Raw genomic sequence first — 26986 nt, forward strand, 5'->3', positions numbered from 1 at the left:
GGTTTTTTTCTCTTTTCTTTCAGGAATTTAAAATCTTTATTTTTAAATTTTATTTGTATAAATTACTTATTTTCTTTAACTTATATCCATTTGTTTCGTTTCAGTTTCTTATAATTAGTTATTTCCCCTTTGCGTTTTAATTATTTCTTAATTATAATTCGTTTTTTATTTTACAGTATCTTTGTTTTTTATTTTAACTTGAAAATATCTAAAAACACTCAGGATGTCTTTTATTTTGAAGCGACGGACCGGAAGCTGTCGCTTGTAAACAGTCTGGGAAAGATGTGTCGCCGCTCCTGTCCGGATTCGTTCCCTCTTTACCCGGGTTAAACCTCTGCACGGAGATCCGGTCGAGCTCCAGGACAACAGCCTAACCGACCAGAACAGAACCGAGCCGAGTCGGGCCGAACTAACCGTCCGGGTCCAGCATGAATGAGACGGAGGGGCTCCGGTTTCGGCGGGTGCACAGACCGCAGGTCATCACCGACGAGCTGCCGGACCACCGTTACAAGGGATCCGGGTAAGACCGAGAGCCAGGACCGTTTCCTGACCCACATCCTGGTGTGGACACTAAAACAGGAACACCTGACGTAGCTAACGTCACTAGCTGCTGCAGCATCGTGAACACGGAGCTCAGAGGCCGCCGCTCATTGATTATTGATCGGATATAATAGGAAGTGTGTCTGTAATTGATCATAACGAGCTAATTTCAACCCGGAAACCGAATAGAAACCGAGCAGGTGCAGGAACAGTTCCGGTTATTGATTCCTGCTGAGATGATTCATCCATCAGAAGCTGGTCAGTTTCTGATCAACCGATCATCAATACAGGAGAACTGATCACATTCCTCTGCTGATGCGGTTTAAAGTGAAAGCTTATTCAAACTTTGTTAGGTTTCATTTCTGACTTGTAGTAATGGTGAAGAGGTAAAGATTCTACCTGCGTACCTGAGCTGCACTCACCTGGGCTGCACTCACCTGAGCTGCACTCACCTGAGCTGCTCAGTGAAGGCAGCACGTTCAAACTTCTGTCTGTTTCACTTCATACAAACATTCTGCCAAAGAAAAGTAATTTCTGTAGCCACGATGTGTGTCTGTTAGCTGCGTTAGCTAACTGGACGGCTAAAGTAAAGAGTGAGGGACCGAGGACGGATCCCTGAGGAACCGGCAGGGCATCAGGTCCAGGACTCAGGTTCTAGTAACAGGTCTTTGTGTGGTTGTTCCTCGCAGCACCTACAGTGGGAAGGTGTTCCAGGTGACTCTGCTCTCACTGGGCGGCTTCCTGCTTCTTCCTCTGCTGGTCATCATCCTCATCCTGGAGTCTCCCATCCAGCCGGAGGTGTTCAGGTGAGTGTGAGTGCAGACAGGTAGAGGACGGTCAGTCTGTCGGTCAGAGCAGACGCAGGATGAATGAAGTTGTTTTGAGTTTTAACTAAGTACATTTACTCAAAGCTGTACCGAAGTACTTGTACTTTACTTCAGTATTTCCATTTTAAGCAGCTTTATACTTCTACTCCACTACGTCTCAGAGGTAAATGTATTTTTTACTCCACTAGATTAGTTACAGTTACTTTCAGATTCCTTCCTTCCAGTGAAAAACTTGTATCTCCAGATGTCTTGAATGTTTGTGATGAACTGAAGGATGAAGTTTTCCTTCATGTCTTCTTCAGCTAAATAAACTTTAAAAAGCCTCTTGGATCAGCTGAAAATGCATCGTCACAGAGCTGAAAACAGGCTGTTTTTGTGAGATACGAGGTTCTCACAGGACAAACGTGATGATCTTATAGAATATGATGCATCGCTGTAGATTAAACCAGCCGACAGGATATAAAGTAGTTCAAACATCCACATTAATGCAGCAGGAATATTAATCCACAAACATCAGAGATGAAACACTGACAGGAACATTTACTGATACAACAACACTCACTGTGAGTACTTTAAGTACATTCAGCTGATAATACTTAGATACTTCAGCAGGTTTTGAATGCAGGACTTTGACTTGCAGTATTTTATTCGTGCTTTACTTCGTCTTCCACCGTCTGGATGTGATTTTAATGTTTAATCACATTAAGTTGCTGCAGAGAAATAATCTGTCAGGTTTTCGGTGCTGTGACTCATCTGAGGACGAAAACTTTCTCTTTTTTTAATAGATATGTTTGTTGGTGAGTTCAAAGACAATCTGAAATGTGAGATTTGAGAGTCCAGGTTTCTTTATTCGAGGAACATTTAACCTGACACATTGAATCTTGACAGATTAGATCAGATTAGTTCATAAATGATTTCCTCAACAACAGACACGCTGCGTGAATATTGTGAAAAAGCACCTCAGCTTTTTTCATTTCAAACATTTTATTTCACATGTTTTTTACATTCAAATGTTATCGAGGTGACGAGGCGGGCCACCTCCACTGAGGCTGTTTCCACAGTATGTAAAGCTCTGGTCTGAATCAGTAATATTAATTAAGATTTTTATTTAGTTCACTAAATTAATATCTTAGTAAAAAATAAGAAAGTGTAAATTTTGAAACAATTGTTAAAAGAAATCAGAATTTTCAGTGAGTGAAGAAACTCGTCCGTAAAAACAGCTGTTACAGTTTTTCTTCCCTTCGTTTCCTCCTGACGCTCGTATCGTTCCTGCCCCCTGCTGGTGGTTCTGTGTCCTGCAGTCTGAAGGAGCCTCCGGTGATGAAGGGCTGCTGGGAGCCAAACCTGAAGCTCAGAGAGGCTCAGAGGCTGTTTGAAGACCAGATCACCGGACCGGAGTCCATCGCCAACATCGGAGGTCAGGGCGGTTTAGACTAGATCAAATTTAGTTTTCAGTTCAGTTCAGTTTTTAAAGGTTAAAGTTTAATTTCATGTTTAGTACAGTTTAAAGTTTAGTTTAAAATTTAGTTGAGTTAAAAGTTGAGTTTTAGTTTGAAATTGAGTTTAAACTTTAGTTCTGATTTTGTAAGTCTGGTAGATAAAGTTTGGTAACATGTGAGGGGGGTAAGAGGTGAAGCGGCGACTCTCTGACACAGACAGAGGTCAGAGGTCAATTTCTCTACACAGGCCCTTGATTGGGATAGAAAGCAGTGTGTGGTGGTCGATGGTGTCAGGTCCCCATGCCTGGATTGGCCCGTGGGGGTCCCCCAAGGATCAGTACTCGGTCCTTTATTGTTTTCCTCGTACATAAACGATTTCTTTGATGTCTGTGAAGGTGTCCATGCCCAGCTTTATGCGGATGACGCGGTTATTTTTGCCGCCGCAAAAAATACAACAGCGGCTGCTCAGAGTCTCACATTAGCAATGGGTAAAGTTCAAAACTGGCTCACTAAATCCTGTCTTTGCCTAAACGTCAAAAAAAGTGTCTGTATGTTTTTTGCAAAACAGCCACCAAAAATTGTTCATTCTGGTGTTTCTGGGGGGAGAGGAGCTCTCGTTGGTACACGAGTTCAGATATCTTGGAGTCATCCTGGACTCGACACTCTCATTCAGGAAACACATTAAAAAGGTTTTTAATTCGGTTAAACACAACCTGGCAAACTTCAGACAGATAATCATTAACTAATACTGCTGCATGATCCTCTCACACATTGACTATTGTTTCACTAGCTGGGCACTGGCATGTTCAACAGCCCCCCAACCAATAGAATCCCTTTATAAAAAAGCTTTAAAGACACTGGACAGAAAACCTTACTCGTATCACATCTGTAATATCCTTAAAAAGTAGAGTTTTCTAAGTTTTCATAGTTTCAAGGTCTATAAATTTACCTGTGCTATATACAAAAGTCTGAATGAATTTATAAAAAAACAGGACTGTGAGGGGTTTGAACACCAGGGCCTGCGACAGAGGAGACGTAGAGATCCCTTCCAGACGCACCACTTTTGGTAGAAATGTGTTGTCTGTCTTGGGGGGGGCATCTGGAACAGTCTTACATATTCTTCTTTTAAAGGAAAGCTCAAAGACTGGTTAAAGGATGTCCAGAAGTGTGTCCATTAAGTAGACTGGATGTCGTTAAGTTGGACTGTACTCAAACGTGTGCTTGACAATGTAATTTTGAAATGTGTATTTTGTTATTGTATTTTTATGTAATGTGTACTTCAGTGTTTTTAATGTGTACTTCCATGTTTTTAATGTGTACTTCAGTGTTTTTAATGTGTACTTCAGTGTTTTTAATGTGTACTTCCATGTTGTTTTATTACATTCTGTCCAAGGACTACAGTTGCAAATGAGCTAATCAGCTATAAACTGGCACATTTACAGCAATGTTCATCAATGTGCACTGTCCTAAATAAAAAAAAAAGAGGTCAGAGGTCAGAGGTCAGCGTCTGCTCCAGTCATTGTGAAACGGCTTCATGTCGAGCTGAAAGTCCAGATTCCTGAAAGGTCTCGGTGAAATGTGAAAAACCCTTTGTGACAGTTTCTTCATCTTTATGGCTTCATACACAACCAGACCTCGTTAAAACTGACATCAGGAAACTTTTCTTGGGTTTAAAGCTTGACGATGAAGACCATGAGGAAGACTGAAAGCTGACAGACGTTTGTCTCTTCTGTCTGCAGATGTTTTGTTCACGGGAACAGCCGACGGGAAGATCGTGAAGCTGATTGGTCGAAGAATTCACACAGTGACGCGACTCGGAAAACTGCCGTGTGGTGAGAAACGAACCTCGAGGTTTAATTTAAGATTCAGTTTAGTATAAATTAGTCACAGATTCAACTTAGTTTACTTTTAAAGTTGAACTTGTGGTTCAGTTAACTGTAGTTTAAAGTTTATTCAGTTAAGTTTGATCTAAAGCACCGAGCTCTGCCTGCTGCCATCACATTATTTTATTTCTTCTTTACTTTTTATTTATGAACTGATCGTGTACGAGCCATTTTAAGATACAAGACACTAATTGGGCCAGTAGGGGTCACTGTGCTCTGGGGTCAGTGTCCTATACAGGTAAGAACCTTCGTCCAGGTGTCAGGTGTTGCTGGACGGAGTAACGCTATGATTATTTTATCAGGTTGTTTCAAACTTCATCGTTTGGAGGCGAAACGTAGCGTGAGCAAAAGAAAAAATAATTCATAAACGCTACACGGCAGCGTTCATGCAGCCCCTCACTGGCCTTCAGTTTAGGCTACAGACAGACAGACAGACAGACAGGCAGGAAGACTCTGGCTCAGACACTGACCTTTGACCTGGACGCATTGAGACACATTGAGACACATTGAGACACATTGAGACACACAGACTTTGGTTGCTTCATTCTGGAGTTTCAGCTCAGTTTCTCCACCGCTGAGTGAAGACCTCAGCGACATGTTGACCTCTGCGTCCCGCTAAATGAAGTCAGAGGTTGAAGTCGGGACGTCCGGTAAACACAGTGTGTCGACCGCAGTCAGACACTCTGATCCCGACATCGTTCCTCCGCTCTGTTGCTTTTGTTCAGCATCGATCACTTCATGTCAGCCTGTTTTTATATGACACATATGAACGTCATTGTTCTTTACGCTGCTGTACTCGTCAACAGTCGGCGTGTCGCCGCCGGTCGATGGCGGTCGGCTCGCCCCCGGTTTGGAGAAGCACCACAGAACAGCAACAGCAGCAAGACCTCCTTCATCAGTTAGTTGAAGTGTGCGCTATATTTGGAATATTTTCACCGCTGTAGCTTCTCATTACATCGTCTATGCTCACCAGACTCCTTCGATGAAACAGGTCATTTAAGCTCACAGAACACAGGAGGTCGACCTGCTGGGCTGCCGCTGCCTCGTCGCTAACGTGAATCCAAACTTTACCCTTTGAAACGCTGAAGCTGCTCATGACCTCCTGCAGCTGAACCCGTGACTGCTGAGAAGGAGGAAACACGGATGTTTCAGCTGCAGGAGACACTGCAAGTCAGGTTTTGTTGTGAAACAGGAAGTCAGAGTGAGAGGAGATTTACAGACTTTTAGAAATGTTCACGTTCCATTTTGACTGCAGTGAGGTGTGAGCAGGTGTCAGCAGGTGTGAGCAGGTGTGTGAGCAGGTGTCAGCAGGTGTGTGAGCAGGTGTGAGCAGGTGTCAGCAGGTGTGAGCAGGTGTCAGCAGGTGTGAGCAGGTGTGTGAGCAGGTGTGTGAGCAGGTGTCAGCAGGTGTCAGGAGGTGTGTCAGGATGAAAGTGAAGATGAGTGAATTTATTGTGGTGGTTTAGGAAAAAGGAAACACGCAGCAGCTCATAGATTCATCACCCTTCAATCAGTCTGAACAGTCTCAGTAACTCAAACCTTCAAACGAGTGAGTTACTGCATCAGTAAAACTTCTGTTGCTAGGAAACATCTGCAGCACTGTCCAATCAAGAGCAGTCAGCTGTGTAAACAGGAAGTCACTGTAGCATCATGACATCACATGTGGGTCTGACTTTGTTCTGTTGATATCTGCCTTCATGTAGAAGTCTGTGTGTGAACAGTGAGTGGGAAACATCACGTTAAGCTAAGCTAACCTCGTTTCCTTTCACTATTAGCATCATGTTTTGAGGTTATTATCTGAAAGACTTTTCAGTTTTCATCATTAGGAGAAAGCATTCAGATCAAAGTCAGCAGTTTTACCTCTTCACTCCTCAGTCTGAAGGGGTCTGATATTAGCATGCTAACGCTAGCTCAGTTAGCTAACAGTATGTGACAATGGTGGTGGACTGTAATGTACATTCACTAACGTACTGTAGTTAAGAACTTGTTCTTTGCTGGATTATTTCCATTCAATGCTGCTTCATCCTCAGTTACATGCTAACATTAACGCTCAGCTGGGAACTGGACTGGTACCGTGTGGACTCCATCGCCTCCTGCTGCTCCTCTGGACACTGGAAATGTTGCAGGAGCTCCTCCTGAACAGCTGAGCAGTTCACCGTCAGCAGCGAAGTCTGTCACCTCCTCACATACGTTATACTTCTACTCAGAGTTTACTGATTAGCTGCCGGTTGTTCTTTGGTTATGATGTCACAGTGAACTGTTCACATTCTAGGTGCTGACCTTTGACCCCATGCAGTCAGAACTGCTGACGTGTGGTTTGAGTGAGGTTACTCTGAGTAACTCGATCATTTATTCTCTCCTGTGTTATTTATTGGTTAATAGTTTGTCAGCTTGACCGAAAACCTCACAGACTAGTTGTTTCTGATCTGTGGTCAGACGTCATGTCTGAAAGTTCCAGCTGCACAGACTCATCGTTGAAAGTTGTTTGTGATGAGTTTCATCAGATAAAGAAATGAAAATAAAAGTGATCCAGTAGAAGCCGATGAAGCCCAACAGTCCGGGGAGTTTTAATCAGTGGTTGTCCTGCAGGTTCCAGAGAGGAGGAGTCCAGCTGTGGGAGGCCGCTGGGGATCAGAGTCGGACCCAACGGGACTCTGTTTGTAGCTGACGCTTACCTGGGTCTGTTCGAGGTCAACCCCACCACAGGTGAGCTGCTGTCGGCCTCTCAGGGTCTCCTATCCGTGGGTTTGTTCCAGCTGTCACGTGTTGAACAGACCGTCTCTATTCAGCGTCTGACATGTTTTATTCTTGGCTCTCCGTCAGCTCACGGTTCAGTGCTGTTCGCTGTGTTTGTCCACCGCAGAGACACTTTGACTGCAGCTTTAGGACCGCGGTTCGTTAGTGGTAGACTCAGACACCTCATTGTCTCACGCGTCGTGCTGCCTTGTTTCGATTAGAAATGAATCCGTTTTAATGTTCACACACTGCATGTTAGCCACGTTAGCTAGCACGAGACGCAGCAGTAAGCAGTGCTGATGGTCGGTGTCGTCAGATTGGTCAGTTTCCTCTCCTTAAGTTTGCTTTTCAGATGCGACTTGTCTGAATTTAGGAAAAGCACAGATACACATGTGTGTACGTCAGAGTGCGATATATGTAATCATATCATCACTGCTGCTACCTGCGCTGTTACCTGCAGATATGTGACGTTGTAGCAGCATCAGTATTATTACTAAACTGGTAGTTCAGGGAACGGATGGATGAGAGTCTGAACTCCACCTTCACTGTCTCTTTGTCTTTTGTTGATGTTTTTTCTACGCAGGTGATGCGACCAGGTTAGTGTCGGGTGGTCAGGTGGTCGCTGGCAGGAAGCTGTCGTTCATCAACGACCTGGCGGTGACTCAGGACGGAAAGAAGGTGTACTTCACCGACTCCAGCAGCAGGTGGCAGCGCAGAGACTACCTGCACCTCATCATGGAGGCCACCGCAGACGGACGGTACTTTATTACAGATATTATTAGTGGGTAGGACCTTTATTTGAAACAGGCTTATATTTGAGATATTAGAGGTTTTTATTTCTATTTGTTTATGAAACTGAACACCTATAAATTCTGTATCATGTGCTCTTCTCCAGCATGGCATGAAAGATTTATAAAGCCTGCTACGTTAAAAACATCCAACAAAGAAATGAAGAGAAATACTTTTTGTTTCTCTGTTTATGTTTGCTTTACAGCTCAGATTCATGTTCAGATTAAAGTAACCACTAAATAATGAATAAAAAAGTTTTTTAATGGATTATTTGAATTTAACTCAAGTTAAAAAAAATGGATTAATGGGTTGATTGATCAGATGTGAACGTGGTTGTTGTTGTTGTGTATTTCCTCCCGTCAGAGTGTTGGAGTACGACACCGAGAGCAGAGAGCTGACGGTGGTGATGGAGAACCTTCGATTTCCAAACGGCATCCAGCTGCTGCCTGACGAGGAGTCGGTGCTGGTGGCAGAGACCACTATGGCCCGGATCCGCAGGTAACACACCTGTATCTGTATCTCCACCGCTGTCAGCCCAAAGCATTATTACTATAAGACTGCGTGTATTAAACACGGTCTCTGTAAACCAGAACCCTGTGAACGCTGCACAAAAACCAGGTTTGTCAGGCCGGGGACTCAGAAGAGGACTCAGACGCAGAGATCAGTGCACACAGAAGTTTATTGAACACTCTGGAACCAATTCGCGAAGTGTTAAACAAACCAGCTATAAAATTATCTAGGCAAAATGCTATATCTAATAAATATCTACAATAAGGAAAATAACAAAGAACAGAAAACACTCACTAAGAGGAATATCTAAGGAACTCTACGACTATGAATACAAGAAACAAAAATCGCTCCCGAAGGAGGAAACTCAAACAGCTATGACTAAACCAGACTAAGTGGGGAAAACAATGAACTCAAAAACTATTCCTAAATAACAGAGAAATAAGTAACATAAAGAAAAATCTATCACAACAGAAAATCACTCAACAAGGAGGCAAACAAATCGGCTAAGAGGATACTACGAAAAATAAACCAGAAAACTAAGTTATCAAAATTACAACAAAAAACACTCACGAAGAGGAAACAAGAGCTTACGACAAAATCTGTGGCTGTGGTACGGGCAAGGGAGATGACAGGCTCGGGTGAATCACTGACGGACAAAGACACACTGGCACAAGACAAGGGAGACGCAGACTATTTAACACGTGGAGGGTAATCAGGAACAGGTGGAGACAACAGGTAATCAGGGCGGACACACGGGACACATGAGGAAGGGCAAGTGCTCTGAAACGAGAGGAGAGTTAGGCCTTCAAAATAAAACAGGAAATAACGAGACAAAAACCCATGACAAGACAAACCTCACCGCGGTTAAGGTTTGTTTTTTCCTTAACATGGTGTTTATATGTCTTATAAACCAGCGAGACGTCAGTTAGCGTTTACATTAGTGTCCTGAATATGAACATGTTAGCTGCAGTACGATGACCTGATCCAGGTTTCTGATCCACCACATAAGCAGGCGTGTCCTCACGTTCTGCCATGAAGTGATTGACAGAATAAAATCAATTCAGATTAAATGAAGCTTCACAAGATGAAATAAAATGAAACATAAAGTGCAGCTGAAGGAAAAATAAAATGAGATCAAGTAAAAAGTTCAAACATGGAGTCATTCACAAACTTAATTAAAATAATATTAAATAAATTTAAGCATAGAAGAAGTCAAATTAAATGACATTAAAAGTTCCACCATAAAGTAATTTACAAATCATAGAATTAAAAACGTGCAACATAAAGTAATTAACAGTGGAAACTGTAATTAGATGGTAAAATAAAAAGTTCCAACATGACGTCCTTCACAGAATAAAAATAAAACTGGTTAAAAGTGAAAAGTTTAATATTCAAATCGTTTATTCCTCGGCCTCTAATCATTAATATTGATCAAATATATCGCACTTCCTGTTCGGACCGAGTCAGCACTCAGATTAAATCTGGATCATATATGATGAAGGTTATATAACCCTCTCTGTGATGGAGGAAGAGGAGGATGGCTCTGTTTGTTGCCACGGAAACAAGCTGCTGGCCTCGTTTTAACTGAAGCGTGTGTGTGTGTGTGTGTGTGTGTGTGTGTGTGTGTGTCGTGGGAGGTGTTGTTGACTCGTTGGTTTATTTTCATCTCTCCTGCTGTGATGAAGACTCTTTGAGCTCAAACTGACTGAATTGAGGCTGAATGCTTCAGATATAAAATCACTGTTGTGCTGACACACACTGACCTCTGATCAGGCCTGTGAGGACATTTTAAGATGTTTATTGATGTGCAGTGTTCGAACAGAAAACTGAGTCCCCTCAGTCACAAACTGATCGATCACCTGGTTCACTATTTCTTTGATCAGATGGTTTCAATCATTGATCCAGTTTCAGTCTGTGACCTGTTTGTTTGTGTCTATAAACAGGTTCATATTTCTAAAAGTTTCACTGAAACACAATACAAGGTGTCGAGTGTGCGACAGGTAGGATGTGATACGACAGCCTGACAGGACGTGATGTGACGAGCTCCGGTCGATTCATTTTATTGTCGGGTGAGGACAGTGAAGGTCGAGGCTCTCGGTACGTTTTAAGATGTCAGAAAAGTCAGAATAAATTTGGTAAGCAGTCGACTGACCGGTGCCAGTCAGAGAACCAGATCAGTTAGCGGCCTCTGTAACGCCTCTTTCACAGTCCAGGATCTGTGTTTCTGTTCCCTGTCAGAGTTCACGTCGCCGGTCTAAACAAAGGCGGGATGGACACTTTCATCGACAACCTGCCCGGCTTTCCCGACAACATCCGTCCCAGCTCAACCGGAGGTTACTGGGTGGCCATGCCGTCAGTGCGGCCAAACCCCGGCTTCTCCATCCTGGACTTCCTGTCCCAGAGACCCTGGATCAAGAAACTAATCTTCAAGGTAAAACAGACAGACGGGACCAGGTCCCGACTCCCAGCAGGTCTTCAGAAACCAGAAGGTGTCGAGTATATAAGTTTCATGATGTTCACACACACACACACACACACACACACACACACAGTGGTGGGGCTGTCACATGGGCAGCAGTCGGGGGTTTGGTGCCTTGCTCAGGGGTGAAGCTGCCAGTAAACACTCTGTAACCTGGTCTGAGTTGGTCCTGAACCAGCCTCCGGTCCCTGAGCCAAGTCCTTACAGACTAAGCTGCTGCCGTCTCCAGAGACAGCGATGACTCCCAGGCGTCCACGTAGAGACAGTCATGGACTCCTGACAGGAAGCAGCACTCTGATTGGCCGGTCTGTTGAACCACATGGAGCTTCGTCTGTCTTGCCATCCTTCATCATCCTCTCCTGTTTCCTTCCTTCCCTCCTTCTCTCCTTGTATTCACCCTCACCTCGCTGTCCTTCCTCCTTCCCTCCAGCTCTTCAGTCAGGATGTCCTGATGAAGTTCATCCCCCGGTACAGCCTGGTGGCCGAGCTCCACGACGGCGGCATCTGCACCCGGAGCTTCCACGACCCCAACGGCCTGATGGCGGCTCACATCAGCGAGGTCCACGAGTACGACGGGAATCTGTATCTGGGCTCCTTCCGCTCGCCGTATGTCGTCAAACTCGACCTGCGAAAGGTGTAAAAAGAAACCGAGGAACACGACTTCTCCGTGTGACGTTAGATGAACACAACGAAGTCGCCAACAGTGATGTCACAACGCACCAGGAAGTGAAATAATAACGTCAGACTCGGACGACGGTCCGTCAACGCTTCGGTTCCAGACTGAAGTTTCTCAACAGTAATTTAACTCAAAATTAGGTTGAATTGTTCCGGATCTCCGGAGGCTGAATCGCAGTGACATCACACCTGCTGAGCGAATGAGCCGACATTTCCTGTCAGCTGATATGTTTTAATGAGCTGTAGCTGTCGGATCATTCAGATTGATCAGAGCCGCTGCTAACAGTTATTTTCATCAATTAATCAAATCAATCAAATTGTCATTATATTCAGTTTACTCAGACATGCGACAAAGAGAAGTGACTAAAATCATTTTATAGTCAGGATAGTTGCTGATTCATTTTTTCGTTGATCGACCAAGCAATTAATTGATTAATCGTTGCATTATTGATTGATAATCTCGTTGACCTCTTTGATCAGATAGTTCCTGATTTCTCCAGTTTTCGTGTCTGTATTTGATGTTTTGTTGCTTGGCTGCTTGTGTTCACATATTAATCAACTTTAGCTTCTTTTGTACAAAGAAAAAAGGTTTTCTAGAAAAACTTGTTTCTCTTTTTCACGGTTACGTATCTGAAAAGTTTCGCTTTGATATTGAACAGAAACTCAGGAACTGATCAGGACTAAGATTGAAGAGTCACACAGTCCTAGATTCACCCTGACTTGCTGAAAAGTGGCTTGCCAGCTAGCTCAAGTTAATTACTTGCTCACTTACTGGTTGGCTTGTTGGGTTAGCTTGCTAGCTTGCTCATTGTAGCGCTCACTGGCTAACAGTCAGTCAGCACAGCTACAATCTGTGCAGGCAAACAGCAAACAGGAGGAATTTCTACCTCCAGCTTCGTATTGAATATGTGTTGTCTGGGTTAGCATTGTACTGCTACCAGCTGCTATTTCTCACTTTAGTATGTTAGCTAGCCGGGGCCGAGTGTGGCCTGTCATTGTCATGTATTAACTATAAAGAGTCATTTTACTGGTTTCCAGTGTTATTGTAATTACTGAAAATATATGTGAGCTACTGCCCCCCCCCCCCCCCCCCCGCCGCCACCCCGCATCCTCGATTGTTTCTTAAAACATAAACCTGAAACTTGACTTAATTTGTGTTAATGACGCCTGCCGTCGAGCTGAGGCGCCCATGTTTGTTTTCAGAGACTACTTTGTTATTTTGCATCAAATCAGAAAACTCATAAATATTTATGAGTAACATTTAGCATGTTAGCAAGTTGAAAAGTGAACATCAGCATTAGCAATATTTAGCATGTTATTTTGTCAACATGCTAAATATTCAGCATGGCTACATGCTAATATTCACACGCAACATTTAAGTAACCTAACCTACAGAAAATGTAAATGATATACTACTGTTGCTAACATGGCTAACAGCCTGTGGAACTGTTAACATGTCCCATTACGTTGCTTAGACCATAATTAAAGTAGTTATAGGAAATAAATTCAAAATACCAGAATGGAAAACTTTGACACTTGAATAAAAAAAACAAAAAAAACATTTTGACAACATTGAAAAAGAGCCGGTTGAGGAGACGCTAACACATTTGTTCTGTATGTCAGTATTATCTCTTTTAATATCGTCTCTTTGTTCCTCTAACGTTGCCTCACTTGTAAACAGGACAGCGGTTGAAGAACGGGTGTTTGAATGCATCATGCTGCATTCATGATGTGTTGGAGTCACTGGTTACGCCGTTCATGTCAACATCCAGCTTGTAATTGTGACTGGGAAACTGGGATTCTTCTGAAAGCTGCGATATATCCAACACTTAGCTAACGCTGCTTTCACACAGTGTCAGAAGAACAAGAAAAACACTCATTGTTAGCCTCAGAGCTAACTAGTTAGAACCAAATGAAACATTAACATTATATATATCTCCAGTCTTATTAGCTGAATGGATGAATGCATTAACCACACACACACACACACACACACACACACAGGTGTGACGTAGCACTGACGCAGATTAATGCTCTCTGTTAGCAGTTTTACTAATCCCTCTACATTCCTTTAATTCCTCTGAAACAGAATTCTCTTGTTATGTTGATCACTGATGCCCACCTCTGATCAATCATCTCGGTTTCTCAACTCAAACGTGGGTTTGATGATCCTGGTCCTGAGGTCACATCTGCTATCCTGAGCTCAGCTAATCAAGCGTCTCTGAGATAACGAGTCATAAAGTTGTGCTGAGATGATTGAGTAGATGTTCGATGGTGTTTGTTGTTGTGCGGTTTCTTCATGTCCAGGTGCCAAATGTTTCACTGTGTGAGGATCGAAGAGGTTTGACTCTGATCTGTTTGTCTGCTTTTGGCCTCGTGGCCGTCGAAGCACAGACAGAAACAGCGGCTTCAGTTGTGATGTGTGTTTTCAGCTTCCTGCTACGTGACGATGGGTTGAAACTTTCTTTCTTTGGACGAATCTGTTCTGCAGCTTTTCTGCTTCCTTTGAATCAGAACTAAATAAAATTTGCAGTTTTAATGACGCTGATATCAAAGTGTTTTTATACGTGTTCTCGTCCAGCTGGGGACGAGGACAGCTGTCCATCACGCCTGTCAGTAAGACACAACAAGAAGTAATTATCTGAGAGCTGTGAACACTGAAGGAAAATATATGTAACGCATACAGTACAATAACACACAGAGAGAGTTCATAAAGTAAATAAATGAGTGATGTTCAGGTCAGACTGAAGTCAACACAGTGAACCAAAGTGTTCTGTCATCTGTTTGCAGTGGTGGAAGAAGTACTGCAGGTCTGGATTAAAAGTACTAATTCTACAATGTAAAAATACTCAATTACAAGTAAAAGTCTTTCATTCATAATCTTAAGTAAAAGTACAGAAGTATTGTCAGCTTCATGCAGTAAAAGTACTAATCTCTGATTCTATGTGATGTTATTAGATTGTCGTCTGCATAGATTAATTTTTTTAAAAACATTAAAAATAATGAATAGAGGTTCTCATAATGTACACCTTTATGGAGCATATTTGGGGGTTTACCCTGAATTTTTTAACGCATTAAGTTAATCAGAAGAAGTTCATCATCTAATAATGCATATTGGGGTCTATAAGGGGTCAAAAAACAAGCCTTAAAATTGACCAAATAAGGAGTTTTATACCTTAAAGAACCCTTAAACTGAAAGATAGTCCTTTGAAAATATCATAATATATTAAAATCCATTCATTTATACACTAAATATTCCTTTACAATCCAATTAAAACACTTAAATTACATTAGCGTGTTTGTGGTTGTTCGTTTTCACCTTGATGACATTAATAATGAGTACATTAAGATTTTAAGTAAAAGGAATTCAGTCTCATTGTGCATTACTCTATATCTTTAATACGTTTTTATCTGAAGGCAAAAGAAATGTTGGAAATTTAAATTGTGTTCTGAACTCAGTTTTGATTAAATCCAGAGTTTGTGTTTGTTGCTGCTGTTCTCCCTCCTGACCAGCAGGTGGCAGCACAGTTCCTCCTCAGCACGTGTCTCTGAATGTTGAAATATGTGAATGAAAAACTCCAAAAGGTTTGATTGATTTCTTTTTACTGTGAAAAGTTTAGTTTTACAGATGTGTAGAGCAGCAGGTCAGACAGGTGGATGAAGCCTCACTGTGAGGATGAGGATGATGAAGGATGAATATAATGGAGGATGATGGACGAAGGCTGGAGGCAGCTGGTGGTTTTAGGGTTTACAGAGCAAACCCTGGATCTTGGTCTTATTCTGCCAGGGAATCAACCAAACCTCAAAGTGGCAGTGAAATGTCTGGAAAACACAACAGGAAGTGTTATTTCACATTAAAGTCCTTTCAGTCATGTTTTATTATTTTATCTTTTATTTGTTTGATCTGCACAGAAACTGAAGTGTGGAACAGGCTCCAGGACACAGTCCAGCACTGAAACTCCTGTGATGTAAAAAGTGACCACGGCATCCAGATCTGATTACTGTTTGTCTTCTGGGTTAAATGTCTTTGGACTGCAGAGCTCAACAGCTGATCAGGGGTCAGACAACCAAAACAATTCTTCACCTGGAAAATCTGCAGGAGGCCACTTCTTTAATGGCTGCATCCACATTCAGGTGGTCAGTGCATTTAAAAGTTCAAAAACATCAGTACAGACCTGCTGCACCTGTTCAGACTCACCTGTTCAGACTCACCTGTTCAGGATACCTGGTGCACCTGTTCTGACTCACCTGTTCAGACTCACCTGGTGCACCTGTTCAGACTCACCTGTTCAGGATACCTGGTGCACCTGTTCTGACTCACCTGTTCATTCTCACCTAGTGCACCTGTTCATTCTCACCTGATGCACCTGTTCAGACTCACCTGTTCAGTCTCACCTGGTGCACCTGTTCTGGCTCACCTGTTCTGACTCACCTGTTCTGACTCACCTGTTCAGACTCATCTGGCGCACCTGTTCAGTCTCACCTGGTGCACCTGTTCTGGCTCACCTGTTCAGTCTCACCTGTTCAGACGCACCTGTTCAGACTCACCTGGTGCAGACGACCTTCAGGCTGAAAGTCACAGTCGGACAGATTTGTGTTGTTGTCTCGTTTGCGGCAGACGGTTCTGGAAATCTCTAAATCCACAATGTACCGAATCCCTTTAACAACCTGAAACACACATTTAACAGCAGAGTAACTATTTACTCAAGTACTCCACCTTAGTACTTGAGGTACTTGTACTTTTACGTAAGAATCTCTATTTTAAGACAAGATAAGACTTTATTAATCCTCAGTCAGGGATATTCAGGTGTTACAGGTAGCAGCAATAGTAGTAGGAAAAATAACAACAGAGTAGAAGAATACAAAAGTTGACTTTATATATGAACATTTTGTACAAAAAACTAAAAATATTGCCATTAAAAACATACTGACACATGGTGGTAATGGATAAATTAAGTTCAGTGTTTGCTAAAGCAGAAACCAGAATCAACCACCAGTCTTTCAATCATCATATCCAGTGATCCAAACAGGTGTTTGTGTCACAACGTGTTTGAAACGTGTTGCTGCATCAGATTCAGAATCAGCAGATATTTACAAAAATCAACGAAGCTGATGAGCTCAGACAGTAAATATATTGACTGTTTTCAGGTGAGTGTCTGTCAGAGACGATCAGCAGGTGATTTTTAAAAACCTCCATCTGTTACAATCCAACAATGGAGCCAAGTGCCGCTGTGACATCATCAGGTGTATCTGGAGGTGAAGGTTCGTGTTGACCTTTGACCTCACAGACAGGAGTATACATGATGTGTTTCCTGTGTCCTACCTGCCGCTGCGCTCTGCGGACGGCGGAGGGTCTGAAGAGGAAGGCGTCGTTTGATTGGTTGTTGTAGGAGTAGGCGGCAGTGAGGACGATCCGCTGCAGGTCGTGGTCGTTCCTGCTGATGTTGCGCGGCGATCCAGGCAGGAAGCCGGCGTCACGGACGCCTGCCACCAACATCACCCCTGCAAGAGAAGAGGATGGAGTCCCCTCTGATGACCTCTGACCTTTGTTTGTCTCCAACATTTGCTTCAATAAAGTTTGTTTTAGTAGATTTCTTGTCTGCAGAAATTCTCTTTGTTTATTTCAAAATGGCAAAAAATTGACTGAAACACAGAACTTAAGTACAAACATGAAGTATTTCTACTTTCTTTTCATGTGCCTTCCTCCTCCTCCATGTTGAAGGAAATCTTCTTCTCTCAGAAACTATGAGACGTTTTGAATTCAGCAACATCATCAACATCAGTCAACAAACAGCATGACCATTTCTGTGCACATGAATATAATAATCTTTAAATAATCAATCGATAACCAAACATCCTGCGGCAGCTGAGAGCACAGACTGTTTTCTGGTCAGTTCAGTCAGCGTTCAGATGTCAGAGCGTCTTTGAACGCACCAGCAGGAAGACTGATGAAGAGAGTTTAGAAAGTGATGAGAAAAGACATTTTGGATGAAACAACCTTCTGATTAAATATACGAACATTTAAACTAAATGAATTACAGAAGAAGGAAAGAACTTCTGCATTAATGAAACATTTCTTCTTGTTGTTGTCTGTAAAAGATTCGATGAAACGACCTCTGCAGAGACTTCCTGTTTGACAGAATTATTGATAAAGATCATTTTAGTGAACGAAGTGGGAACAGATCAGTGGCGGTGCTGCAGCTTCGTCTCTTCCTGCTCTGCTTCCTGATGCTCACTGACTGTTGGACGCTCTGAGCTGCTGTCCTGTGTTGACTGAAGTATTTCTGCTCACACACAAAGTCCAACGCATGAAGAGTTTTAAGACTCCACACATCATGAAGCTTTGGCTGTTTCAGTGCTTGTTTCATTGATATTTCTGAAACTGAACCAGAACAAATCCAGTGATGAACAACATGACTTCAGGCTGCATGTTGTGTTGTTTTATAAAATAGATCCAAAATACTGAAAAGACGGAAAGCAGGAAGTGAACGAGCTGATGAGACGTTTGGAGTCTGAATTAAACACAAACGGTGGAAAATAAATCCAGCAGGTCTGAGACAAACAAACATTTACAGCTTCGAAACGTGTTAAACAATAATGAAGCCGTGAAGAGCAGGAAGTGTAGAAGTTTTTACCCAGAACGCCGAGCAGAGAGGCGAGCAGCGGCGTCTTCAGTCCCATCATGCATCTGTCGGCGTCTCTGTGGCCTCGTCTGTGTTTCCTGTGAGGCGGAAAGTTAAACTCTCACGGTGGTCTCTGAACACTCACCGGCTGCACTTCCTGTCTGTGAAAACACTTCCTGTGCCTGCTCGGCCTCTGCTTCCCAGCATGCACTGCAGCTCAGCTGTGTGTCAGGTGGTCGTGATGAGTCAGTGACAGACAGGTGTGCGTGACAGGTGAAAAGCTCCAAGCTGCTGCCTGAAGGTCTTTGTTTTGTTCAGAAGCTGGATTTTCTACAACAAAGTTATTCACATGATTTCTTTATTCACCTCTTGTGCACATGTCCAAGTCCAACACTGAGTTATAGATACCTGGAGTAACAACAAGAGCAACAGGTGAGATAATCAATAATGATAATAAAGCTGCTTCCTTCACAAGTTCTTCATCAGAAGGATTTTCTTTTTTATATGATGGACGAAGTGGATGTCTTGACTTGTATTAACAATGGACATCAGAGACAGTGACTGTCAGAGCGAGTTAGTCTCATGAATCTAGAAACATGTGTTTCATGATTTGACTGAGTTATGACTCACAGAAGGAACAAAACATAAAGTTCTCTAATCCAGCGCTGAGGGCCGTTCAGCACCTTAATCACACTGTAAAACATGTTGCTGTTTGATTATTACTGCCTGGAAATATGTGACATTATTATATAGAACATATGTAGGACAAGACAGACATGACTGGCTCATCAGTGCATGGAGGAGTGGAGTAAATGTGCTTCATGTGGTTCATATGATCCCTTCTCTCTGTCAGCTGTGTGGCAGGTTTAACTTTCCAAAATGTCTTTTTCTGAACCAGGTCCTCACACTGCAGGTTCACGTTCAGGTCCTCACACAGACATGTGGACAAACACGTCTTTAGTTCAATGTTAATAAACTGTGTGTTTAAAAGAAGAACATGCAAATAATCCAGAATCCACACGCTGAGTGTGGATTAATGACCCACGATCAGAAACCTGCACAACTGTTGAAAACATGATTAAAGTATTAAAGTTAGTCTCCATGTTTGGATTAATGAACTGGTTCAGGCGACATGACCTCAGGAGTCTCTGTATTCTGTGTACATGATAAACGGGGGAACTGTAACTGAGTGTTAGTGTTGAAGTGAATCAGACAGAAATGCTCCTCTGTTGTGTTGCTGTGTGTCAAATCAGTTGTTGTGGGATGATGGTGTTCCTGTCTTGTTACCATGGTGACACAGTTCAACAGCCAAGACAATTTTAACATCCCAAATTAACTTCCCAAATAAAACTGTAATCTGCTTCTGAAGGACTCTCATACGGGACTACAATACCCAGAATCCTCAGCTGGAGGTGAAGAGTGAAGGTTTAAGGTGAAAGCTTTATCAATTAATCTTTTCAGTTATTTATTCACTAAAAATATTAATTCATGTTCTGGTTGCTGCTGCTCAGATGTGAATATTTGCTTCTATGTTCAGTTTTATATTATTTTAAATGACAGGACTGAGCAGCGTGGCTTCATGGATGTTGTTGCACTGAAATGTTGAGCAGACACTCATGGTTCCTGGATGACATACTGTAATAACTCTGAAGATCCTCTGACTTTTCATCTAGCGCCATCATCAGGTCATTTTCATTCATGTAGAGACAAATCTCAGCATCTGCTCAAATATTCACAAATATTCAGATTGTGTTTGACATTCATGGTCTGCAGATGAATCCTTCTGACTTTTGGTGATCTCCTGGCATGATATTGGCTCTGCAGGTATTTGGTCATAAATCAAAGTGATGGACAAATTAAAACATTGACCTGACGATGGCGCTAGAGGAAAAGTCAGAGAATCATCACCAAAGTCTCATTCTCAGTTCATCCTTTAGGAACAACATTTCAGATGCCAGCATTGTCCTTCATAGAGCAGGGCAGCTAACATGGCTAATATGGCTAACATGGCTAATATGGCTAAGAACAAGACAACTTCCTGCTGTCCTGTGGGCCGAAGCAAAATGACTATTAAACACAAACACAAACATTTGAGTGGAAATACAACATTTAATCTTTATTAGCAAGCATTTGATTTCCAGGTTGTTAAAAAAAAGAGGGAAAACAGCCAATCACAGAGCAGCTCTGTTTGTTTTGCAGCTGGGCAGGAAGTGTGTGTGTGATTGTTTTATTGTATTTTTTTCTCTTTTGATGGAGCCAGGACAACAGTTTCCAGTCTCTGTGCTAAGCTAGGCTAAACACATCCTGGACCTCTGGCTGACATGGACACACATGAATGAAGCACAGAGAACACCAGCGGTCACATGGTGGGAAACATTCAATTAAGCATTTTTTTGCTTTATTCATATTCTGAAAGCCCCCCTTAGATTTCCCGACTTCCTGAAAGCACTGTACCACACCCCCGCTCTCCTATTATTATTAGTCTTACTTTTATTCTGTGGATAATCATGCTGTAGGTTTTAGAACTGCAGTTTCCATGATGCTTTAGGGGCTGTGAACAGGAAGTATAATATTACCACAGATTCAGTGAGGCACGCTGTGGGCGACATATTGAGTCTTACTTTTAAGCCTTTATTTGTTTACATTTAGTCAAATTATCCCCTTTAACAGTCTGCTGAGTCAGCTGTTAGGCCCTGTTAGCAGGCCCTGTCAGCAACCACTGTTAGCAGCCTCTGTTAGCAGCTCCTGTTAGCAGCCACTGCTAGCCGCGCCTGCTAGCAACCACTGTTAGCAGCCCCGGTTAGCAGCTCCTGTTAGCAGCTCCTGTTAGCAACCACTGTTAGCAGCTCCTGTCAGCAGCCACTGCTAACCACTCCTGTTTGCCCCCTAAGCAGCCCCTGTTAGCAGCGCCTGCTAGCAGCTCCTGTTAGCAGCCCCTGTTAGCAGCTCCTGCTAGCAGCCCCTGTTAGCAGCTCCTGCTCACAGCTCCTGTTAGCAGCCTCTGTTAGCAGCTCCTGTTAGCAGTGTGCGCACAGATTCAGACAGCTCTCACTGATCACTGTGATACTGAAGGAAACTTAAAAACAGGAAGATTCTCAAGGAAGCTCTGCAGAAAAACATCTTTTTTCTATGATTTCTAAGTGGATTTCTGGACATCTCTTCATGATGGACATCAGAGATAATGAGATCCCGGGGAAGTGTAAGTCTGACCTAATCTAAAGATATGTGGATCATGTCTGTGTGCTCAGAGTTGGCTGAGTTATGGATAGGAGGAGGAGGAGGAGGAGCGCGAAGGAGGCCAGTTGATGAGCTGAGTCACTGCTGCAGCTGCTGGTTGGTCGGCAGTCAGATCAGCAGCCAAACTACATTCACTGTTGGTTTGTTTGTGTTGTTGTTGACACCTGCAGCTGCCGCAAAGTGATTCATGAGTCCCACACGGGTATATTTAGATTTGTTCAACCAGGACCTCTAGTGGGATCCACAGTTCACACACAAGATTCACCCAAATGTCAAAATGTTCCTTTAAATGATCAGCATCGCCGATAAACATCATGAGTCACATTGCCCCTTTACCACAGGTGTGAACACATTCAGAGAGTGTACAGGTGTGGGCGACATCACAGCCCAGCAGGTGCGTCTGCAGAGTGAATCTATAGAACAACATGACTGTTGATGGTCGCAGCCCTTTAGCCCAGTATTTATACGTTAAGCTGCCAAGAATGAGAGACAGAGCGAGCTCTCGTTTCCCAAACTGATCTCAGCACAGATTTATTAAAGCTTTCATTCTCCTATTTACAGCCAAATTATGACGGTACTCCAAAACATCCGAGAGGGTCTTTCAGAGTCCAGACTGACCAATCACATTCAACAACACTCGAGTGTAAGTTTGACACCCGATTTTCATTTAGTTTTGGTCTTTTGATGAAAATGTTTATTAGTTCTTGTTCAATTTCATTTGTTTTTTGTACTTTTATTCACAAAAACTACAGATATTTCAATAGATGCTAACAGGTGAGGTATATGATCAGATCAATCAAATATATGTCAGATTAATCATGATCAGGCGTAAACTGATGTTTGAATGTTGACCACTCTTAGTTGTGGCATGTGAGGCCTTGCAGGGCCACTTAGGGCCAGATGATCAGGAACAGGGAAACCAGAGGTGGTGAAGTTTATAGAGGAGCTATTAGGACGTAAATCTCCTGTAGATGTAGATACAGATTGTCCAAAGGAGAACATTCCTCAGTGGGACGAATGCCCAGAGCTGATCATGAGTTAGGAAAGATGTGGGTGGAGTTAACGTCATGCTATATGTTGTGTTGTCTGTATGTTGAGGGCAGAGTCTTCTGATCTGACCCTGAAGCTCTCTCGGGTGATCTGATGCTGCTTGTTAAAAAAGTTCTCTTGAACTCGAGCTTGTATCAGCGGAGTTCTTCCTCCATCATCATCACACACTGCTCAGCAGGACCGGGCTGACAAACATCACAGGCTAACAACAATATATGTTTGGGAAGCAAAATGAAGTGTTTCTCAGTGGGTGTCTGGAGGTTTAGTCTGGATCATCAGAGATCATGATCGCACTGAGTGAGATCAGAAGGTTGAGATGTGATTGAGTCACTAACTTTGCCCCCCTTCAACTCACAATTAGCTTATTTCTGATTGGCTGTAAACATACTTGGTGCTGGAGTATGGAGAGGATGTCTATTGGTTGGTCTGGAGACAGAGAGAACCTGATTGGCTGCTCAGACAGACATGAAGCTTGCACTTGGATCACCTCACCCACTGTCTATTAGCTTAGCATCAGGCTAGTTTTGGGGAATGACCTGATGTGAGAGACGGGAGCATTTGAATCAGCTTCCTGTCAGAGCTCCACCCTGTAAACATTAAGCCTCGGTCAGACCCGGATCAAACACCACCTGACCACCTGAGTGTGGTTAGCGTTTGTTTTGATCACCCTGTAGTCCTGGGCAGGTGGAGAAGGTGGCTGCGGAGACATAAAGAGCTATTTGATCAGGGTCTGATAGTGGTGATTGTGATCAGACCTGAATCTCTCAGTAATATCTGCAAACAGTTTGGTTTTACAGCCCTGTTGGATCAGATGGCAGAAAAGGATGAAAAAGGTTTCAGAGACTGAAGGTGTTGGATTACCTCTCTGCAGGTTGATTTACATGGAAATGAACTGAAACTAATGTCTGCCTGGAAGGAGGGAAATCAATTTTATAAACTGATTGATGATTAGAAAAATAAACACATATTTATAGTAACATTCTTTAAAAACCAAGAGGAAGAATGATTTGCAGGTATTTTCTGAGGCTGGTCTGACTGTGACACACATTATTTCATCAGCTGTGTCTTTATGACAAAAACCTGCAGAGAAACTGGACCAGAAAAAGAAATCCACCGAAGAAGGAACAGAGTTCAACAGTTTCTCTTTTATCAGAGACTGAAAAGTGTCCACAGGTTGTCAGAAACAATCTTTATGTCCTGATTTACACACAGTCCATTATCAGGGATCCAGTATCAGGGATCCAGTGATCCGGTACCAGTGACCCAGTGATCTGGAATCATTGATCCAGTGTCAGGGATCCAGTATCAGGGATCCAGTGATCCGGTACCAGTGACCCAGTGATCTGGAATCATTGATCCAGTGTCAGGGATCCAGTATCAGGGATCCAGTGATCCGGTACCAGTGACCCAGTGATCTGGAATCATTGATCCAGTATCAGTGATCCAGCATCAGTGACCAAGTGATCCACTATGAGTGATCCAGTGTATCTGATCTTTGTGATGAATCCTGCCGTGTTGAAGTTCACTTCCAGTGTGATGTTTTAAATGTCATTAAACACGTTTCCACTAGAGACGATTTTCTAGCGTCTTTTTTTTTTTGCACTTTGATTCATTAATCCAAATTTTCAAGAAACAATTCAGAAACAAATTTACCTAAAAATCGTCTCTGACTCTCAAACAGATGTCACAGATGTAAGACAGATATAAAGACATTGTTTCAAGGCGATTTTGCAGATGGACGTTTTTGTCTGGTGCAAAGTCAAATTTTGACAAGTCAAAGAAAAATGTAGCATTAAATTAACATTAAATTCATAATCACCTAAAAGACAAAAACCACACTGGAAATGTCCTTTAAAACAAACTGGATCCCATCAGAGACAGAAGAACAAGCTTTTCTCTTTTCTGTGTCTCATCTTGTTAAAAATTCCCAGAATTACTCGCAGGATCCTGCAATCTGATTGGTTAAAAGTTTTCATGTTCGAGTCCTATAAAACTCCAAAATTACCTGACGAACAGTCGACCTGTCGAGGTTGGTTCAGACGAGTGACGTCACTGTGTAAAAATGTGAACGTCTCGGAGTGTTTTGGTTCAACGGCCGCCACCGCCGTCATCTGCAAGCAGGAAGTCTTCACCAGCTCATCACCTCGGGGCAACCTGCTGCAACCTGAGAGCCGGCCCCCAGGTGAAGAAGAACATCCCAAACACATTCCCATGTCTGATGGGTAATCCCTGATGACAAGCCTACCAGTGGTGGTTCTTGGAGAGGTAGGCTATGAGCGCCACGGCCACACCCACGTAGATACCTGTCCCAATGGTGATTGACAGCACCGCCAGAAAGAGAGCCCGCCTCGAACTGGAGCTCGCCAGGTGGAAGTCTCCTTTAGACACCGCCTTATTGGTCTGGGGGGGGGAGAGGAGGAAGTCAGCTGCCAAATATCAAGTAGAAACCAGACTAAGATGCTAAGAGAGGCTTCCCACATGATGCATTCATACAATATCAGCAGAATGGGAAGAACTCCGCCTCCACTTGTAGGTGGTCCTGTTAGACTTTCAAAATAAAGAGAAAAATGATTAAAGTCAAGTGACCTTCATCGTCATGGTAACTAACTAGAGACATCCCATCACAAGATGGTCTCTAGTTTTACCTGATGATGGATGGTGGATGATGACCTCTAGTCGGGTGTGAAACTGGATGACTGAAACTGAAACTACAGTGATCTGCGACTTAAAATGAATGTGGGGGCCAGGGGCCTAAAGGAAGAGCCAAAGGACGCTTCCACACTTCCAAATCTCCTACTTCTGGTGACCATACCCTTCATTTTATCTCAACTACACACCTGTACATTCTCATAACTGCATCCTGCACAGCTGCCACTAAATCTGTCCACAGACAACACCTGGCAGAGTCCTGAAAACTGCCTCTATGGGTTTTCCTTGGTTATGGTTAGGGACCAGAACTACTTGGTGAGGTTTAGGAATCAGCACAACTTAGGGTTAGGGACTGGCAATACTTGGTTAGGCATGGTTTGGTTTGCTTTGGTGATAACGGGCTGCTCAGACACATCTGGTGGAGATCTGCACTCTACTGAGCGCGATCGATTTAAACTATGTGACGCCAAAACAACATTAGGCACAGTGGTATTTTGAGCTAAATGCTAACATCAGCACGATAAGAGGCTAACAATGACAATGCTAACTGGCTGATGTTTAGCAGGTATAATTATACATTAAAATTCAAATTTACCATGTTCACCATCTTCGTTTAGCTTGTTAGCATAATGTTAGCTAATTAGCGCTAAACACTAATTTCTTTTTACTTTTCATTCTATTATTCAGTGTTAATATAATATATAATATCAAACACACAACAAAAAAACAGTTTGTACACTAAAAAGGAACCAAATGTAGTTTGAGAAACCGTGAACAAGACAAACAACTACAAGATGCCGACACAACACCATAACATCGAAACATGTAATTAAAGCTGCAGAGACTTCACTGAGGCTTTTTGTTGGTGGAAGGTTCATGATTACCACTTAAAAGTCCATCAGGGAACCTCCACCAGTCCCACACCAACATCACTGCTAGTCTGAACACATTGACTGGTAACATGTGACTGGTTAACTGGGATCACAGTGTGCAAACATTGTGGAGCTCAATAGAGAACAAGATGTTACAGCAAACACATGAAAGCAAGCAGACTGCTAAAGTATCAAAATCGGCCTTATTCAGAGCAGAAAACCCGATCCAGATTAAGCTCAAGCCTGAGTAGAGGATGGAATTTGTAGCCCACCTGCCCTTTCAGGTGAGCTTTTGACTGGTTTTGCTGCACAAACACTGAAAAAAAGAAGAAGAATTGCATGCTGGGAGGCTTCCCAACACAGCTACCTTATGTACCTGCAATCACATGATCAGCCCTCAGCCAATCATATGATACTGATCATGGTTTCAACTTGCTAGTTCATCTCTGCTTTCAAAGGACAGAGAATTGGCTGGTTGACAATAAACAGGATTATTTCAGGCTGAACTCCAGAGACGATCCTTCACAAAAAAATCCTGTTTGTGTCTGAGGCTTCATGAGGTTGAAGGACAGAAACACAACAGAGGAAGAAATGAGATTATAAAGCAGAGGAAGAACTAAGAGAGACACATCAGTCACTCTGCTCTTTAATCAGGTTTTAATAAAGCTGATGTGATC

General features: G+C 42.8%; 3 protein-coding genes across 4 annotated transcripts in view; 1 reads left to right on the forward strand and 2 right to left on the reverse strand.

Annotated features, from left to right (window-relative positions):
* The first annotated feature begins 269 nt into the window (after window positions 1-269).
* On the forward strand, window positions 270-14417 carry LOC121613522 (adipocyte plasma membrane associated protein). 2 transcript variants are annotated; one of them, XM_041946953.1, is made up of 9 exons: window positions 270-520; window positions 1230-1346; window positions 2669-2784; window positions 4546-4638; window positions 7279-7395; window positions 8009-8183; window positions 8578-8712; window positions 10963-11155; window positions 11634-14417. In XM_041946953.1, exons 1-9 carry the CDS (start codon window positions 429-431, stop codon window positions 11841-11843), a joined length of 1248 nt encoding a protein of 415 aa, XP_041802887.1. In that variant the 5' UTR covers window positions 270-428; the 3' UTR covers window positions 11844-14417. The 2 variants fall into 2 exon arrangements, with proteins under 2 accessions (XP_041802887.1, XP_041802888.1); XM_041946954.1 differs by lacking the exon at window positions 270-520 and adding an exon at window positions 664-798.
* An 863-nt stretch (window positions 14418-15280) lies between these two features.
* LOC121613534 (cystatin-F-like) lies at window positions 15281-18657 on the reverse strand. Its single transcript, XM_041946969.1, has 4 exons — window positions 18514-18657; window positions 17202-17380; window positions 16427-16546; window positions 15281-15700 (listed from the first exon to the last, which is right to left on the reverse strand). The coding sequence occupies exons 1-4, from the start codon at window positions 18560-18562 to the stop codon at window positions 15620-15622; spliced, it is 429 nt and encodes a 142-aa protein (XP_041802903.1). The 5' UTR covers window positions 18563-18657; the 3' UTR covers window positions 15281-15619.
* Window positions 18658-25029: 6372 nt separating this feature from the next.
* The window catches only part of LOC121614325 (synapse differentiation-inducing gene protein 1), a 7305-nt gene continuing 5348 nt past the window's right edge, over window positions 25030-26986 (reverse strand). The window contains exon 3 of the mRNA XM_041948142.1: window positions 25030-25188. Coding sequence (XP_041804076.1) covers window positions 25030-25188 — 159 coding nt within the window. The remainder of the gene's footprint in view (window positions 25189-26986) is intronic.

This window comes from Chelmon rostratus, chromosome 11 (genome assembly GCF_017976325.1).
Source record: "Chelmon rostratus isolate fCheRos1 chromosome 11, fCheRos1.pri, whole genome shotgun sequence".
NCBI lineage: Eukaryota > Metazoa > Chordata > Actinopteri > Chaetodontiformes > Chaetodontidae > Chelmon > Chelmon rostratus.